The following is a 17,609-nucleotide window of genomic DNA, read 5'->3' as shown; positions in this document are numbered from 1 at the left end:
TATTCTACTACAATTTTTTTCAAGTGGGGCCCACTGTAGTGTGTGTATGCCATCCAACGTGCCCATCAGGGTCGTGCCTGCTGTGAGAGCAGGTCGCCCCAAAATCAGACCAATCCAACAATCAATTGAGTCACCATGTGAGCTTGGAGCTTTTTGGTTGATCGTCGATTGTTTTCTATGGTGTGGCCCACCTGATGGTTGAATGGGCCTAATTATTGTAGCATCCTGTCATCATGGTGGGTTTATTTTACACATGAGTTCGATGGCATACACAACACAGTGGGCCAGACACAGGTAAATGACAGGAACCCGGTTACACGCAGGTGAGTGAACAAGTGTTGTAGAATAAGCTTTGTAGTGAAACTGACCTCTATGTAGAAATATTTATAGTCATTTAAGAACTGGCCCAGTGAATCAATGGATCTGGTGGGTGTCTACGGACCCAGGACCCACCACGGAAACTAGCGGTCAGGTAGGCCTGAAGACTTGGTAAACACTATGGAGTAAGAAAGAATTCCAATCTACTCCAGAACCCAAGCAAGATGACTCAGATGAGTTCCAAGTCCAGCTTCCAAGTTTCAACTGATATTCTTTTCTTGGTCTGAGTCCCCTGTAGGAAGCCTAACACCAGCATCCAAGCTGGGTCATGTCCAGGAGAAGGCATCCATGACCGCTATTGCAGCTGGAGAACCATGAGCAGGACTTGTTACTAGGCCGTCCCTTCAAAGAGGCCATGGACACCTCAGCTCGGCCACCCCTAGGCCAGACACCACAGGCACCTGCACCATTCCTTGTGCTGCCGGGCTTTTTTAGCCATTGGATGCATTAAAGGTTGGGGATAAAAAATGATTATTTAGTACAGCAAATGATTATTAAAAAACAATTAAAAAAAAAAAAAAACCTTTTACCCCATAAATCGATTGCGTCCACAAAGCATGCATTATAGAAATTCAAACTTTTTACAACTCGTCCTCTGCATGAAATGATGATTTCACTACTTTTACGGTAGGGTCGACCAAGATTTTTGTATTTTGTCCACTGTCTTCATCCATTTTAGGTCCTGAGCTCAGAAATTATGCATATCCAAAGCTCAAGTGGACCACACCATAGAAGTTTTGGATCAAACTGATATTTGTGTTTTTCCTTCATCTATATCTGTGTAATTTTACGAACAAGTTGGATGACAAATAAACATCACTGTGGGCCCTAGCAAGGTTTCAACGGTAGAGATCATTATTCCCACAGTTTCCTGTAGTGTAGTCCACTTGAGCTTTGGATATGCTTAGATTTTGGGCTCAACCCTTTAAAAGAACTGAAAAAACAGATGGATGGCGTGGATAAACTACATATATTTATGGTGGGCCAAATTTTTTTATTCAGTATGATAAAAGCCTAGTAACTCAGTGCCGATTTCACATACTTGTGCTTTTCATCGGCGCTGGACTGGGTGCACCCAACGGGCAGCTACGAGTGGTGCAACCGCCTGTTGGTGAACAGTTCTTAAAAAGAGCCTGTCAATGGGCTGGTCACGAACGGCCCAAGCCGTTGACTGCCTAGCCACGTGTCACGAACGGCCTGTGATCTCTGTGGCAAGTTACACGTCCTTGCATACATGCGCGGTTTGATTCGATAGGCATAAATAAAAGAAGTCACATGATGTAAATGAACACACGTGAGTTGTATGACAGTTGCAGAAAGTAAATAAGCCTCTTTCTAGGGATGAGGTATTGAAAATCCATCTGCGGTCCACCTGATGACCAGACAGACTAGATTTTTGAAAGAGGGTGCGTTGACCACGCCCCCTGCCTGATGAACGGCCCTGATCTGGCACATGTACACACGCAAGCATTGGAGACTACAAATAACTGACCTGATTGATCTGGTCCACTGCGACCTAGCCCAGGCCTGAAAATTGATCTGGTCGCACGTATGTGAAAATTTATGGTAGGATCAGTGGCCATGATGGATGGATACAAATAACTGACCTGATTGATGGGATTGGGCCCGTTAAAGGAGGGAGCACGTGAGAACACTTTACACGTGTCAGAGAAGCAAATCAATTTAAACCGTCCAAAGTCGTTGGACAAACCCACTACCAATAGATCGTAGCCTTAAAATCATAATGATTCAGAACTCGGAAATCATCACCTCTAATTAATGGAGCTTTGTAATCATCCTAACCGTCTATTAGGTGTCCCCAACTTGGCCGGTTAGGATATCAATTGGGCATATTTCTCTTTTTGAAAACATCTGATAGGGCCCACCATTTGGACGGTTTAATCTGAGTCGCACGATGGACGTGTACAAATGGTGAAAGCGTATGGACCGGCACGAGTACACTTCCCTTCTAAAACCCTACACGTGGGCGTTGTCAGGCTCCACCTATCTATCCTAACCATCCAATGCTCCATTAAACGATTCAACTGTCAAGATCTACGGAAAAACAAGCCAGAAACAGGAAACCAAGTGTGGCGAAGACAAACAGTCACCAGCCCGGACGAGGTTCACCTAATGGCCCGTTCGGGAGCGTGGTTTCCGAATCCTGTATTGGGAACGCTGGATTTGAAATCCTCTTATTTTGTTTGGCACCCTAAATTTAGAATCAACTTTAATATTTCTAATTATTGAATATATGTAATGTTTAACACAATTATTGTAATAAGCCCAATGAAATATATACTTTGCCTGAAAATGAAGAAATTTTAAGTCTCGGATAAGCTGCAAGCACAAATATCACGTTCAAGCGTCTAACTAATGATTTTTAACAGCCGATTTACATGGATGATGTTTGGATGACATTGATTATTGTATTAAAGTAATTACAGTGGTATAACTGATAATCTAATTATTTTAGGATATCATTAGTGGGTGTTGAGTATCATATTAAAGTAATTACAATGATGCAATTGATAATCTAATTATTTTAGGATATCATTAGTGGACCATGTGTTCAACAAATTAATAGTCTAGTGACACACATGCAATACATGTAAGTTGTAACTTGCAAAATGATTTTACATATAATCAAAGCTTACACTATAGATTTCAAACCTTGGATTTGAAACTTGCTGCACTTAAAACCACTAGTTACTTTATAGTACCAACAGCCAAAGGGATTTGAAATCTCATATTTTGAAGGATTAGGTGGGATGGGATTCAAAAAATGTAATTATTAAGTAATGGATTGTAGCTTGTTATAATGTTAGAAACCAAATTTCATGGTATGTTTGACATACGGTGGGATTCACTCGTAGTTTGCTATATATTAAATAAATACATTTACTATCATTTGAAACTATTGAAAATAACACATGTTATATCCAAATTTTTCATCCGTTTGTAACCTTATTTTATGATATGGGCCTAAAAATTAAGCAGGTCCATAACTTATGTAGCTCCAAAAAAGTTTTCAATTATAGGTGTTCAATCCCCGCTACTTTCTACGGTGGGTTCTACTTAAGCTCTAAAATGATCTTTAAAAATGGGTGAATGGTGTAGATATAACCCACATATCATGGTGGATGTTAATATTAAGTAGAATTGGAACGACCAAAATGCAATTCCATCCAACTTAATCACATCTAATGCCATGCGCCAAACATCCTGTGAAGTTGTGGCGGGGCAACGATATTTGTGAGCAATCTAACCCGTCCATTTGTTTTTCCAGATGGTGCTAACACATTGGCCCAAAAATTGAGGCAGATCCACAACTCAAGTGGGCCGAAATAGGAAAAAGTGAGGATTGAACCTTAACCATTGAAACATTAGTCGGGCCACGAATTTTGGATCAGGCTAAATTTTTTAATGTTTTCTATTCATACCACTGCGAGTGACCTTATGAACGGTTTGGATTGCATATAAACATCCGGTGGACCCAGGGACGTTTCAACGGCAGGCATTTTACTGCTCACTTTTCCTTAGTTGTGTGGCCCATTTTACTCTAGGATCTGCATTATTTTTGTGCTCATGCCCTAACATGAGCTAAAAAAACGGATGGACGGGGTGGATTTCTCACAAATAGGGCATGAGCTAAAAAAACGGATGGACGGGGTGGATTTCTCACAAATATCACAGTAGGCCCCACCTAGCTTCTCGTCGTCTCTTTAAAAAACAAAAAAGAAAAAGAAAAGGACAAAACCCAAAACGAGTTTCATTCCACCCACTCCCCACACTTCCTCTCCCAGCGTTTTTCCTCCTCTTTGTATGAGTTACCATCTCCGGCGCCGGTGATCGGCGTTGAAATCTTACACCTTCGTTCCTTCATCTACACGGCTGAGATACGAGTTGGGAAACAAAAACCCTAGTTCGCTTCTTCTCTAACGATCTTCCTCGAATCTTTGAATACACAGGCGATTTTTCCACCCAACCCTAATATTCTCACGTACATTCGTTTTCATGGAGCGATTTTGTGACTTTGATGCGTTTGGATGTAGATAAGATGATATTAGGGTTTTGTGGTGCTTGAATCTCTACTTATTTCTTAAATATGCATGAATGGGAGACGATTCCTTCATGTTGGGGGTTTATTGGTGCCTGGCTTCATCATTTCCCCCCTCTGTAGTTGGAAAGTTAGAAACATATGTTCGTTTTCATGGAGCGTTTTTCTGTCTTTGATGGGTTTGGATGGATATAAGATGATATTAGGGTCTTGTGGTGCTTGAATATATGCTTATTTATTAAATACGTAGGAATGTGAGATGATTCGTTCATGTGGGGGTATATTGGTGCCTGTCTTCAACACTTTTTCTCCCTCTGTAATTGGAAAGTTAGAAACATATGAAGGGTTTTACAAGGAATAAATTAGTGGAAGTGGCATTAAGGTTGTCAGCGAGCACTATTGCTGTTGGGATGCATGAGGCCTGCATTTCATCAAAAGCTACTTCTCTTTCCACACTCAATGATGCATCTTAATGCTCCCAGGATTGGCTCACCTTTGGTTACATCCCAGCCGCATAACTTGGACTATAGTTATTTTTCACAAAATTAAATAGGATTGTTAATGATAAATCTAATGAAGAAAGCAGAAAGATTTAGGGGCTTCGTTTCCTGTATGTTCTTATAAGGAACTATAACCACAAATTGTAATTATGTTTCATTCAGGTTCAACTCGAGTAAGTTGTGAAGTCCAGACTCTCAAATATGAATGGAAAGGAAACTACAATTTGGTCATTTCCACTTTGTTTGGCTTATTATTGCAACCTCATTTGATAGTTCATCCAAACACACCCTAGATAGGCTATAGTTGATGAATTGAATTTGAATAACTAGAGTGAAAGTTCTCTTTGGATTATTTGAACCCTTTGATATTTTGGCTCTTTGGTTTTAAATACGGATGGTTTGGGTTGAGCCTATTCAAAATTTAATCTTATCTTGAAGCTTTTTTTTTTTTCTTATTTATCACTTAGTTTTTTCTTATAATTTGATTGTCCCATAAACAGGAGTGTATTTCAGTACTTTGACATCTTCTTCAAGCCATATTTAGTACACATGGCGAGTTATTTCTCATTCTATTTCGGATAATGTAGATCTAATTTAGAATGAACTTTGAATCTATGATGCAATAGGTAAAAAAAAGTATGGGATGGCTCAATCGTGATTGTTTTTCATTGAATGCAGGAGGAGACAATGCAATCACGAAACGTCAATTATACCACTAGATGTGCTCCGTCAAAGTTTTTTGATTTTATGAATGAAGTAAAACTAAAAGATGAGCATATTAAAGCAATAGCAGATACCCCCTTTAAAGAATTTATGCGTTTCCCAAGGTTGCCAGTTCAACGCACATTTCTAAACAGTATTCTTGATAGATGGGATAATGCAAGTAGTTGTTTCATCCTTGGAGGAAAGAGGGTCTTTATTAAACCCCAAGACATTGTTGTAATATTGGGGTTGAGTATGAGAGGAGAATATATAGATTTAAAGAAGAAATTGGATGATTGTGATAAACAATTAAAAGACAAGTATTTTCCAAATGTTCTTCTTTCGAGAAATTTGATGGAGGAGAATATTAAGAAGTTGTTGGAACAAAGTTTGGAAGAGTCTTTAACTGACTTTACCAAACTTTTCATTTTATATATATTCAATACAATTCTATTTCCAAATGCTAGTCAAACAACTCCTAAATTCCTATTGCACTATGTGAATAACTTGGAAAAAATGCATAGTTATGCATGGGCAACTGCTGTTTACGAGTTTTTGGTTAGAAGTATTTCTGAAGGTGCGAAGAAAAAGAAGGGATACGTGAATGGATGTGTCATGATTTTGGAAGTAAGTATTGTTTATTATAGTGGTTAATTATTTTTAGTCAAATGTTCATTATCTTCTTTGTATGTGTTTCTCATCTATAATATTTTTTTTTTCAATAGCCATGGTTACGTGAGCACATTATTCTTCAGCCAGGGTTAACAACCAAAATGGTGTATCCACGTTTGTTGAGATGGGTCGGAAACAATTATCAACAAGCTGGCACACATAAAAAATACATAAATAGTCTCATCCACACTCAGGTATTCACATTTTTTACCCAATTCTTTTTCATAATTCATCAATATTATGTCCAAAAATGCAATTAAATATATGTATTTATCTTCATCAGGTTACCGAAGATATAACGCTTACAAACGAGGAGAAAATCCTACTACCTCCTGTAAGTGCTTTGCTTTCCTTATTTTTACTTGTTATTTTATTAATAACCAATTCCACACTTTAAAAATAATTCCACACTTTATTATACAAGTCATCGTTGTGATCGGCATGCATGAGACATCAAACACAGTCGAAGACATGTTAGTGTTTGGAACCTAGATTTGTAATCACTTTGTATTCCTTATATTTATTTGTTATGCAATCAATAACTGATTTCAAAGCTCATTATATAATTCACTGTTGTGATTAGCATATGAGAGACTTCAAACATAGTCAAAGAAATATATCGGTGTTTGGAACTTAGACTTATGAAGATTGAAGAGAAAATTGCAAGTATTCTCTACATCATGATTACTTAAGTGTATGTATGTGCATATATTTCTAATCAGAAAGCAATTTGAAACACTTTGTTCTCGTTACAATATTATCGAAGTTGTTTTTATTTTTGCTACCTAAATAGGACCAACTTTTATTTAGAGCAGGAAGTATGAAGAGAATATAGAGTACAAAGAATTATTGGAGTACCAAAAAAATAAAAGATAAGCTAGCCGCTTAAGAAGGAAGCATAAAATAGTTATAGGATGAACTAACACGGTTAAAGAGAAACCTCAGTTAGGCTTTATCTAAACTGCAATTACCCCAATTAAGCCTTATTTTTATTTTTTACCTGTGATGTTATGAATAACTGATTCCATACTTCATTATATAATTCGTCATTGTGATTGGAATGCAGGATAAATCAAACATGGTTGAAGAAATACGTCGGTATTTGGAACCTGTACTTTTAAGGATTGAAGAGAAAATTGTAAGCATTCTCCACATAATGATTATTTTGTGTATTTTATGTGCATATGTTTCTAATCAGAAAGTAATTTGAAATACTTCGTTCTCGTTTCAATATTATTAAATTCGTGTTTTTATTTTCGCTAACTAAATAGGACCAATCTTTGATTCAGAGTAGGAAGTATGAAGAGAATATAGAGTACAAATAATTATTGATGGAGTACAAAACAATGAAGGATAAGCTAGCTGCTCAAAAAGGAATCATAAAATGGTTCTCCATGAACTAACACGGTTAAAGAGAAACCTCAATTAGGCCTCTACCTTACGTGAGATAACAGAGGACATGCACTTAGCGGCAGATAAACCACATCATTCTCCTCCTGTCATTCTTTTTTTTCTTTTTTTCTTTTTGTTTTCGTATTTTCTCTCAATTTTGTGAATATACAGTAGAAAAGGAAAGAAATTATGGTGTTGTGTTTGGTTTTTTTCTTTTTAATTGATGGGTTTTTGAATTCATGTTGGTTTGAGTGCTTTTTAGATTTTTATTTGTGAATTTGAATTGGGTTTTGATTAGTTTTGAAATTGGTTTTACTTCTTTTTTTCTTTCATGGTATTGATTGGTTTACAAATCGGTTGGAAAGGATTATAGGTCAAGATTCTCTACACATGGACACCATCTTCGATAATCCAAACTGTTGATCTTGTTAGCTCTATATGCGTGGAGTATGCATAGAACATTTCACAAATTGGAAGATTTCAACTCTTTGATCAAAGGCCCAAATTCTGATGGTTGAGGAGGAACTATGACAACAGCTTACTTTTAACTCACAATGGTCCACTGGTCAAAGGGTTAGGATCCTCCAACCTGGGATATTTTCCAGGCACTTCTCCCATCCAAGGTGGGGCACGGCAAATCAACAGCTTGTTGGATCACTTGACGATAATTCCCAAAATTTCAAAAATCCTGCAAGATCATCTGAACTGTACATTTGATGATGAGGAGCAGGACACTGTGACCTCATCAGATGATAGGTCTTATTTATAAGACTTCAGACCAGCAACTTTAGACTAGAGATGATTGTTTGTATAACAAAGTAGAGCAGCAGTAAAGGAGTCTGCTTATCCACAACAGAAATTTTTTTAATGCATGTGATTCTGTGCATGTGGGGCCCATGGTTCAGTGATCCAAACTGCTGATCTGGTGAGGTACATAGCTGATGAGAGCTACATCCAAAATCTTTAAGATTGGAAAATCCTAACCTTTCTATCAATGGCCCACAAAATGACAGTTAAGGATATGGTCCGTCTTCAAAGGAAGATGCTTCAAAGATCAAAGGACATTGAACCCTTCAGTGTATCTAATTTGATCATTATCAATGAAATTGAAGTGAATCTGACCACTCAAAACCATACAAATTTTATGAAAATTCTTGCAAAAGCATATTTAATGGCAGTGAGAAAGGGAGGGGGGAAAAAGGATAAAATTCAGAATAACTATTCTCGTTTCTGTGGAACTCTTCAAATTTCTGATCTCAGATTAAACTTGCCAAGGAATTATAGTTCAGGCAAGATTCATCTTATTTGATTCGTATGGGAATACATGGATTTATCTAAGAATTCCATTTCTTGTCAATCTGTTTAATTCATACAATTTGTATTTCTAATTTCACCTTAAAAATGAAAAACCATACATTCTCAATTTTCTTTTATTTTTTTCTTTTAATTGAAGGTCCTTTCAACAAGAAGAAATCCCAATTTTGAATGTCTCAGAACTGTCTTTTATAACAGTTTACATATTAGTTACAAATGATCTGCTGCAAATTCCGGACCGTGGGTCATGGAAAATCCATCTAATATATTGATTTTTTTATTTTTATTTTTATTTTTCTAATTTTTTTGGTTGGTTGTATGTGTAGGACACAATGTTGGTTCTACCTACCCAACTGCAAAAGCTAAGATCAGAAGAGAAGTAGGGAAGAGAAGGCCACAGCAAAAGCTGCTCGGATGAAATCAACAGCTGATACTGACACCTCCTCAAGCTCCAGTGAATCAAGAGAATGCAAATGCAAAGAGGCGGTCAACGCGAGCCGCCTGAGAAGCATCGCCGCAGCGAAAGCCGCTCTGATGGAATCAGTGGCTGATACTGACACCTCCTCGAGCTCCACTGAATCTAGCGAAAGCGAGTGCGAGGATTTGGTCAACATGAGCTGCCTGAGCAGCACATCTATCGCATGACTCAAAACAGATCAGCCACAAGCAATTCTAGCAGATGCATCAACATCCACTTCAAGTGTATCCACCCAATAACATAAGATGGAAGAGGCGATCGGAAACTGCATTTTTTGAACTTTTTGGTAAGAATGTAGTTATGTTAATAGCAGCAGTAGTAGAAACAGCATAGTAGTAAGAACATCAGCAGAGAGGATTGAGGTTTTCCTGGGGGGAAAGTGCAAGAAATCAGGGGTCCTGTAGTTGTTGGATTAATTCAAGAGGGCACGTGTCAAGGGAGCTGTTGTTGGTGCAAGTGCATGGACAGTCCAGAGACAGACTGATTGTGCAAGTTCTGAATATCTCAGATGGAAACATTGTTGACGATACGACGACTAATCCTCTATGCATAGGTGTTGGTTTAGAGGATGTGGATATAATTTTGGCTTAATTTCTTTTGGGCGGGTGTGTATCTGTTGGCAGCAGCTTGAATTAGCTTTTTCTCCTCAGATACTGCTCTTGTTTGAAATTAAAACCTATGCTTGGATTGGAAGAAAGAAGTGGGCTTTGTTGTTGATCATGGGTTTAAGACTCAGCAACTAAGATCAACTTGTTCAGTCCTGGTCGAGTTGCGACTTGGCTAACTTATCCCCTATTTTCAGTTCGGACTATTAGTTCTGCTTAACTCGAGTCTTCTGAGTCTTAAAGCCTTGATACAAATGTAAATACTAAAACGTGTATTCATCAATGGATATGATTGGGTTTGTTAGAACATCTTATTAGATGTAGATGAATTACTGGGTCTTTCTCGCCGTCAAATTTATAGTTTGGTGACCAGTTGGGTTTTGTGCATATGGGGCCCATGGTTGAACCATCAATAGCATTAATCATGGCATGGATGATGGGAGATGGCCCAGAGATTTACCAAATTTGTAGATAACAGCCCTTTGATATTGTGACCTAAGAATACACGGTTGAGAGAGAAGGGGTAAAAAAGTGATGGTTCACATTTGATGCGGAAAACCCCAAAAAACTCAGGGGTCGCACTTGCATCTGTAACTGATTTTTCATGGGCATAACATGAATTTCGGGCATTTAGGAATTGGAATTTAAGATTTTCAATCCAAATTATGCTTGGCACCCAGAAAATCCTGGATTTTAATTCGAACTTGGGGTGGAAAATCTTATATTTTTACTATCTAACTATCATAATAGATCTCCTTTTTAAGGCCCTCTATGCAAAGTACTGTATTCATACTTGAGTTAAAACACACACATCACCACCTTGTATATCATGGGTGAGGATCTATTACAACTTGTCGCAGCGCCATTTATCAAATCTGGATGGAAAATCAGTAGATGCTATTATTGGCACACCATGGAAGAAATCACACCTATTGGATGATCTCAACCCTTGGAATGTTGGTCATTTTTTGTTATAGCCATACGTTTCATAAGCATAGGTTTGATGGTCAACATCATCTATGAAACTGTTTCTTTAGTATGATGACCAAAGTTAGACTTATACCTATTTATATTTGCTCAATCTTGATGTCCATCTTTTGCATCCTATCCAATGGTTAGGATTACCCCGGCTAATCTGAATCTTTCATTGTCACTTGCTAAGAATCAGCACCAATGATTCGACAGGCCAGTTGATAAAATGAATATATCCTAAGCCACTAGTCTTATTGTAGGCCAGTTGATAAATGGATAAAATCCAAAGCAACTAGTCGTATTGCAGGCCTAAGATACAACTAGCTGTATTAGATCCTTTTACCATTTATTCTATTATTTTTGGTATAATACGTTCACTGAAAGATTTCTTTTCAGAATGATTACAGAAGAAATTAAGCTCTTTAGAAATTAGTCATGAATCTAACCTAAGCAGAGCGAAGCAACTTCCTCGTATGTGCCAAACACTTAAAAGATGCTACAAGTGGTCTTGAAGCTTCATGGTATGGGTCTCACTAAGTGTTAGAGAGATGAAGGGGAAAACTAAGGTTAGCAAAACTCTAACTCTGATACCATGTCCTGAAGAGGATAAATTTAATTGTGTGCAATTAAACTATCTTTACTATATACAACGTACTGGCTTTGGACATTTAAATCGATTATAAAAGTATAGTTGCTTAGCAGATGACCATGAGACTTTGTTGCTTATCTTAATAATTGTGTAGCATTCACTCCATATATCTATTGTGCCTGCTCATGTTAGGATGTGTTAGTTAAAAAATAATACAGATCAGGAACTCTCAGCTGGGAAAAGCGAGGGAACCGTGTGGATGGGACTTTGTTGCTCATCTTAATAATTGTGTAGCATTCACTCCATATATCTATTGTGCCTGCTCATGTTAGGATGCTAGTTAAAAAATAATGCAGATCAGGAACTCTCAGCTGGGAAAAGCGAGGGAACCGTGTGGATGAGTCACCCACCATTCCTGTGCATGTAGCCCCACCATTTCCTCCACCTCTCCTTTTTCCTATCTCCTCCAAAATCTCTATCCCTTATGCTCCACGTGTACATGCCATACTATGAACTCTCTCAGGAAGAATATGACCCTGAGGGAGGACTGGAGAAAAATAAAATACACTTCTCTGAAACAGTCCAACCATGATAAAAAAATCTCGCCCATCTCAGAATCCTATTCCTATCCATTTCCATTTGATGGGGTGACCCTTTTCACCGTCAGTATCCTATTTGTCTTCCATTGGTAGGTCAGCTGTAGGATGCTCATCCTATCAGAGAGATTTCTCTACCATACCCTATCTGATGGACCCACCAAGAGTGTACACGGTCCCATCAACCATAGTCAAATGTCCAAGTAGAGTACAGCACACCCAATAAGGAAACTGGTCTACTATTAGTTTTCCCCTTCAATAAATTCTGCAATTTTTTTTAATAAAAAATTCCCACCCCACCCCCTTTTTCAAGGATGCAATTTTTCATTCAAAATTTATGATCTTCTAAAATACATACTCCCCCCAATTTATTATTTATTTGTACCTTTGTTCCTGAGAAGCATTTTTAACTATTTCTCAACAGTTCTCATTTCTTTTCTTAGTTTTCCTTTTTCCAGTATTAACAGTCTGAAGTTAAATAATGCATGGAACATGATAGCCTATGATTTTTTTATTTTTTATTGAATACATATCAACCACTGGTTCATGCAAAGTGACCGATATCATTTAATCAGGAAAATAAATAAATCTTTAAGGATCTAGATCTCCTGTAAAACTCATGAAAAAAACATAAGATGGTTAGAATCCAGATTGAACAAACATTTTTATTTCATTTCCTGCAACTACAATGTGGAAAAAGTGCTCTGATGTTTGTTCCAAGTCATTACAATAACGTCGCAAGTACTTTCCCTAAAATCACCATAGCAAAGAAGGAAGTGGTGTTTTCTCCAGATCCCAGAATTCCCCAGATCCGAATTTGACTTGTCAGTAAATTCTATTGAAAAACCAAATGCCTGCAGCCAACTTTGACAAGTCGAGTTCGCCTGCGTATGGGAGGAAAACTACTGTTACTCACTTGATTCTCAGAAATACCACTGCATTGTTACTAATGAACGGTACATGAAATAGAAGTAGATATTCAAATTGAAATCAAGTAAACCATGAAATGGAATTCACAAACAGCTCACTAACAATAGTCATCGCCCGATTACTCTACATTTCCTTTACCAGAAACAAAGTTCACCAACAACAGACTACTAACACCCATCACATGATGACTAGATGCACAATGCACGACTTTTTTCATATGGTAAGTGTGTTCCTTGTAACTCATGCAATAGATTATAAAAGAGATGAAGCATGTCTTACAATACGAAGAAGAATAAAGGAGGAATTCAAGGCCCTTCTGGATGGGCATCTGATTGAATCGAACAGGAAGCTCACTGTTTTTTTAGAGGATTCCCCCAACCCAACCCAACAGGCCTTTACAATCTCACATGTTGTTGAGGATGTTGCAGCAATATCTCCTAAATATGACATAAGATTGCCCTTATTATGATAGCTTGTTGGGCATGCATGCAGGAAAAATGGTGACTGAGACAGGCTTCTTTTCTTTTCTTTTTTATTCTTCTTTCTTTCTTTTCCCCCAAATGGTGCAAGACAACCTTCCTTAGGTTTATGGATGTCAAAATTCAAGAGAAATTGTCCCGATGAACAAAGGGTGATTTTAAGCATATGCAATGAAGGCTTTGCATCTTATTGATGTCTCTGTTTTGTTGGATTATAATTTGCCTTGATGTGGACTTGCTCCAGTGAAATCCAATAGGAAGTTAGATGATGGTGATGCAGGTGCTGAGAATAAACAAAGAAAACTAAACTAAATTCGCATATATTCTTAAGAGGTAACTCACCATGGTCTATACTTCCCTCCACCATGGATATTTGAGGGAAATAGCAAGTGCAGCAAAAGTCGTATCCAGGACTAATCCAGCTTATGCCAATACAATATGATACAAGAGTTGTATCGAATTGCTTTTTAAGGAACAAGCCACTGGATCAAACAACAAGGACTTGCCTCTTTGTTCTTGTGTTTTAATATACTTTTAGATATGTCCACAAATAGATATCTGTAAGACTGTAAAACAAAGAAATGTGTCTCTTCCCATCCGTTAAGGATCCTTTCAGAAGTAGCAAAATACGGATTGGTTCTGTGACCTAAGTACAAGCAGCCCATAAAAAATCGGACATGGTTTGGTTGGTGACCCCAACAGCAGCCAGATAGGTGGTGTCAAAGCTCTGTGGGCCCTACCATGATGTATGTGTTTTATCCATGCCATCCATCCATTTTGCCAGCTCATTTTAGGCCATGAGACAAAAAATTAGGTAGATCCAATCTCAGGTAGACCACACTACGGGAAAACAGTGTTGATTGAAAGTCCACCATTAAAAGCTTGCTAGGGCCCATGGTAATGTTTATTTGCCATTTAACCTATTGATAAGGTGACACAGTCCTGGATGAAGGGTTAACACAAAAATCAGCATAATCCAAAACTTCTGGGGCTCCCAGGAAGTTTTCAATGGCCAGCATTCAATACCCACTGTTTCCAGTGGTGTGGTCCACCTGAGGTTTGGATCTGCCTCATTTTTGTGCTCATGCCCTAAAATGAGCTAGCAAAATGGATGGACGGCGTGGATAAAACTCATACATCATGGTCGGGCCCACAGTGCTGGTGTTGGGGTTACCAGTCAAACCACATCCTAAAAAATCTCAATTGTGCTAGGAAAGCACCATCCCGTCCCATTCCTATCCCAATTCTCAATTGCACAGAGTACACCCCATCTCCTGCTAAAAGAGGTACATACAACAGAACCTTAAAAAAGAAGAAGAAAAAAAGAAAAAAGAAAGAAAAGATGATAAACACAACTACATATGGTAAAAATTGTATCAGTTTTTTACTTGATTTTGACCAATTCATCCAAGTGGGTGCACCTGATGACCGGCGTGGATGGTGTATAAACAACAAGGTGGACCCCAAATTCCATGGAAGATTCTCTGGTGGGCATCATCCTCCCCAATGTCCTGCATTGATCCCTTATGGTGTGGCCCACACAATTATGCATCGAGCTGGACTTTGGCAACTAGAACTAACATGGAGGGAGGACACATCTAAGGAACGGGCTAGATGACACTCACACATCATGGGGGCACCACATTGCTGGAACAAATGGTAATTAACAAGCATTCTTCATTTCCTCATCTATCTAATACCAAACACCACAAACATCCTGCATTTCGATTTCATTGCTGAAAGAAAACATACCATTATCAGTTAGATGGAAGCATTTGGCAAGTAAGCCCATCCCGAACAAGCTTGTTTATTGCATCCCTGAACTTATAGTAATCATCAACCTTGTTATAAACCTGATGAGAAATCCTTGCATACCCAGTCACCAACCTGTCCACCTCCTGCCCTTCAATCTCCCCATCTTTTGCCGCCTTATAATATATTGGAACTTCGATTCCAAAACACTCCCTCAAATGGGTCCTCAGCTTCTTGCCATCCGAATCACTCAAAATCCTTAAACAGCCCGGCAACCCCACCATGATCATGCTGGTACACATGTCCGGGGGCGTCCCCAGGTGGGTCCCCCATGACTTCACCAGCATCTGCCCCATCTCAACGACCGCCTCATGGTTCCTCTTCCTAATACCTTCGATCCCGCCTTCAAACCTGTTGATGAATTCAACCACTTCCGGGACGACGAGCTGTGCGCTGTAATCCCTGGTCCCAATCCAAGCGCTCTCAATCGCCAATCCATTTCCATACTCGTCCGATACAACTGGGTGATGCAAATCGGATGCGGCCGGAGACTTCCGGGAGTACAAGAACGCCACGGACGGCGGGCAGAAGAACCACTTGTGCAGGTTGCTGGTGTAGAAATCAGCGCCAATGTCCTTCATGTCGACCTCAACATTCCCAATCGCATGAGCCGCATCGACAAACACCTGATCGACGCCCTCCTCCCTGCAAATCCTAGTCAGTTCCTTCACTGGGATCAGTACTGTTGGCATCGACGTGATGTGGTCAATCACCGCCAGCCTCACTCTCCGACCGTTCGATTTCCCCTTCTCCAGCGCCTTCCTGAATTCAAGCACGATCTCATCGTTGGAGCTGACCGGGAACGGTAGATAGACCTCGATGATGTGGCCCCCAGCACGAGCCACGTACGCTTCGATGGACTTCTTCACAGCGCCATAGGCGTAGTGCAGCATCACGACGGCATCGCCAGGCGAGAACCTACCCTCAGAAAAGGCGCGGGAGATCTGCTGGAATACGATCGCGGCTGCTGTGGTGGCGTTGTCGACGATCGCGACCTCGTCCACGTCATCAGCGTTGATGAGGTCCCTGATGGACGATCGGGATCGGAGAATGGCGGGCTTGAGGCCATTGAAGTAGAAATCATCGGGCTGGCGGAGGAAGAGGGCCTGGTATGAGGATTGGACGGCCAGGATCGAGGAAGGGCAACTACCGAAGCTGCCGTTGTTGATGCGGGCGACGGTAGGGTCGTGATGGGAGAATTCGGAGGCGGGGTCGGGTGGGGAGATCTTGGCCCTTTTGGATGGGGTGTGATTCTCGGTGGGGGAAGATGAGCCGTTGGATTCAGGATCGACGGCTGTGGAAGGAGGAGAGTCCATCGCTAAGTCGGGCCGCGATGAGAGGGCATGGGATTTGGGGTTAGGGTTTTTCGGTGAGAGCGGATTGTTCGGCAAAAATGGAAGGGGTTTCTCTGTATTTTTCTCGCCGGTTTTGAGTTTTATCTGTAAATAAAAAACATATAGAGAGAGAGAGAGAAGCGTTTCGTTTCTCGCCGGCCTCGGCTCTTCTTTTTTGGTTTTTGGATGAGTGCTTCCACGTAGGCATACGATATCGACGTTTCTAAGGTGCGCTGGGGCAGCAGTTGTAACCCGTAAGGTGGAGTGGATTAGGTGCGGCACTTGCCTTACCAAATACGGTGCGTCCCATGCCGTGGGTCCCATGTTCATTTATGTATTCTATATCCACTCCGTCTATCCGTTTTTTCATATCATTTTAGTGCTTTATTCCAAAAAAATGATAAGATCCATATCCAAATGGACCACGATATAGGAAACAGTGCTGATTGAATGTCGCACCATTTAAAAATTCTTAGGGCCCACCATAATTTTTATTTAACATTAACTATTGATAAAATCACACAAACCTGGATGAAGGGAAAATACAAATATTATCTTTGATTTAAAACTTTTGTAGCTCATAAGAAGTTTTTAATGATCAGCCGTCACTGTTTCCTATATTATGGTCCACCTTAGTTATTGATCTTTATTTTTAATTTTTTTTCTCAAGCCCTAAAATGATATTAAAATACAGATAGACGGGACGGATATAGAATAAATACATCAAGGTGAGTCCACGGTATTGGCTTCACCATCTTCGGTGAGGCTGCGTCGCACCTAATTCACTAGAAACTTA

At 39.5% G+C, this 17,609-nt stretch overlaps 2 protein-coding genes across 2 annotated transcripts; one reads left to right on the top strand and one right to left on the bottom strand.

Annotated features, from left to right (window-relative positions):
- Positions 1-4,143: 4,143 nt before the first annotated feature.
- On the top strand, positions 4,144-10,408 carry LOC131225830 (uncharacterized). The gene is made up of 6 exons (XM_058221421.1): positions 4,144-4,349; positions 5,617-6,267; positions 6,366-6,506; positions 6,596-6,646; positions 7,379-7,450; positions 9,345-10,408. The coding sequence occupies exons 2-6, from the start codon at positions 5,626-5,628 to the stop codon at positions 9,399-9,401; spliced, it is 963 nt and encodes a 320-aa protein (XP_058077404.1). The 5' UTR covers positions 4,144-4,349; positions 5,617-5,625; the 3' UTR covers positions 9,402-10,408.
- A 2,495-nt stretch (positions 10,409-12,903) lies between these two features.
- Positions 12,904-16,965, bottom strand: LOC131225829 (probable L-cysteine desulfhydrase, chloroplastic). The gene is made up of 2 exons (XM_058221420.1): positions 15,420-16,965; positions 12,904-13,142 (listed from the first exon to the last, which is right to left on the bottom strand). Exon 1 carries the CDS (start codon positions 16,793-16,795, stop codon positions 15,425-15,427), a length of 1,371 nt encoding a protein of 456 aa, XP_058077403.1. The 5' UTR covers positions 16,796-16,965; the 3' UTR covers positions 12,904-13,142; positions 15,420-15,424.
- Between the last annotated feature and the right edge of the window lie 644 nt (positions 16,966-17,609).

Source organism: Magnolia sinica, chromosome 14 (assembly GCF_029962835.1).
Source record: "Magnolia sinica isolate HGM2019 chromosome 14, MsV1, whole genome shotgun sequence".
Classification (NCBI taxonomy): Eukaryota; Viridiplantae; Streptophyta; class Magnoliopsida; order Magnoliales; family Magnoliaceae; genus Magnolia; species Magnolia sinica.
The sequence above is the reverse complement of the archived record's forward strand: the minus strand, read 5'-3'. Positions and strand labels throughout refer to the sequence as shown.

Coding starts and splice junctions, on each gene's coding strand:
- LOC131225829 (XM_058221420.1), bottom strand. CDS start 16,795: ATGGACTCTCCTCCTTCCACAGCCGTCGATCCTGAATCCAACGGCTCA.
- LOC131225830 (XM_058221421.1), top strand. CDS start 5,626: ATGCAATCACGAAACGTCAATTATACCACTAGATGTGCTCCGTCAAAG. Junction 6,647..7,378: donor AGAAAATCCTACTACCTCCT/GTAAGTGCTTTG, acceptor ATTGGAATGCAG/GATAAATCAAACATGGTTGA. Junction 7,451..9,344: donor TAAGGATTGAAGAGAAAATT/GTAAGCATTCTC, acceptor TTGTATGTGTAG/GACACAATGTTGGTTCTACC.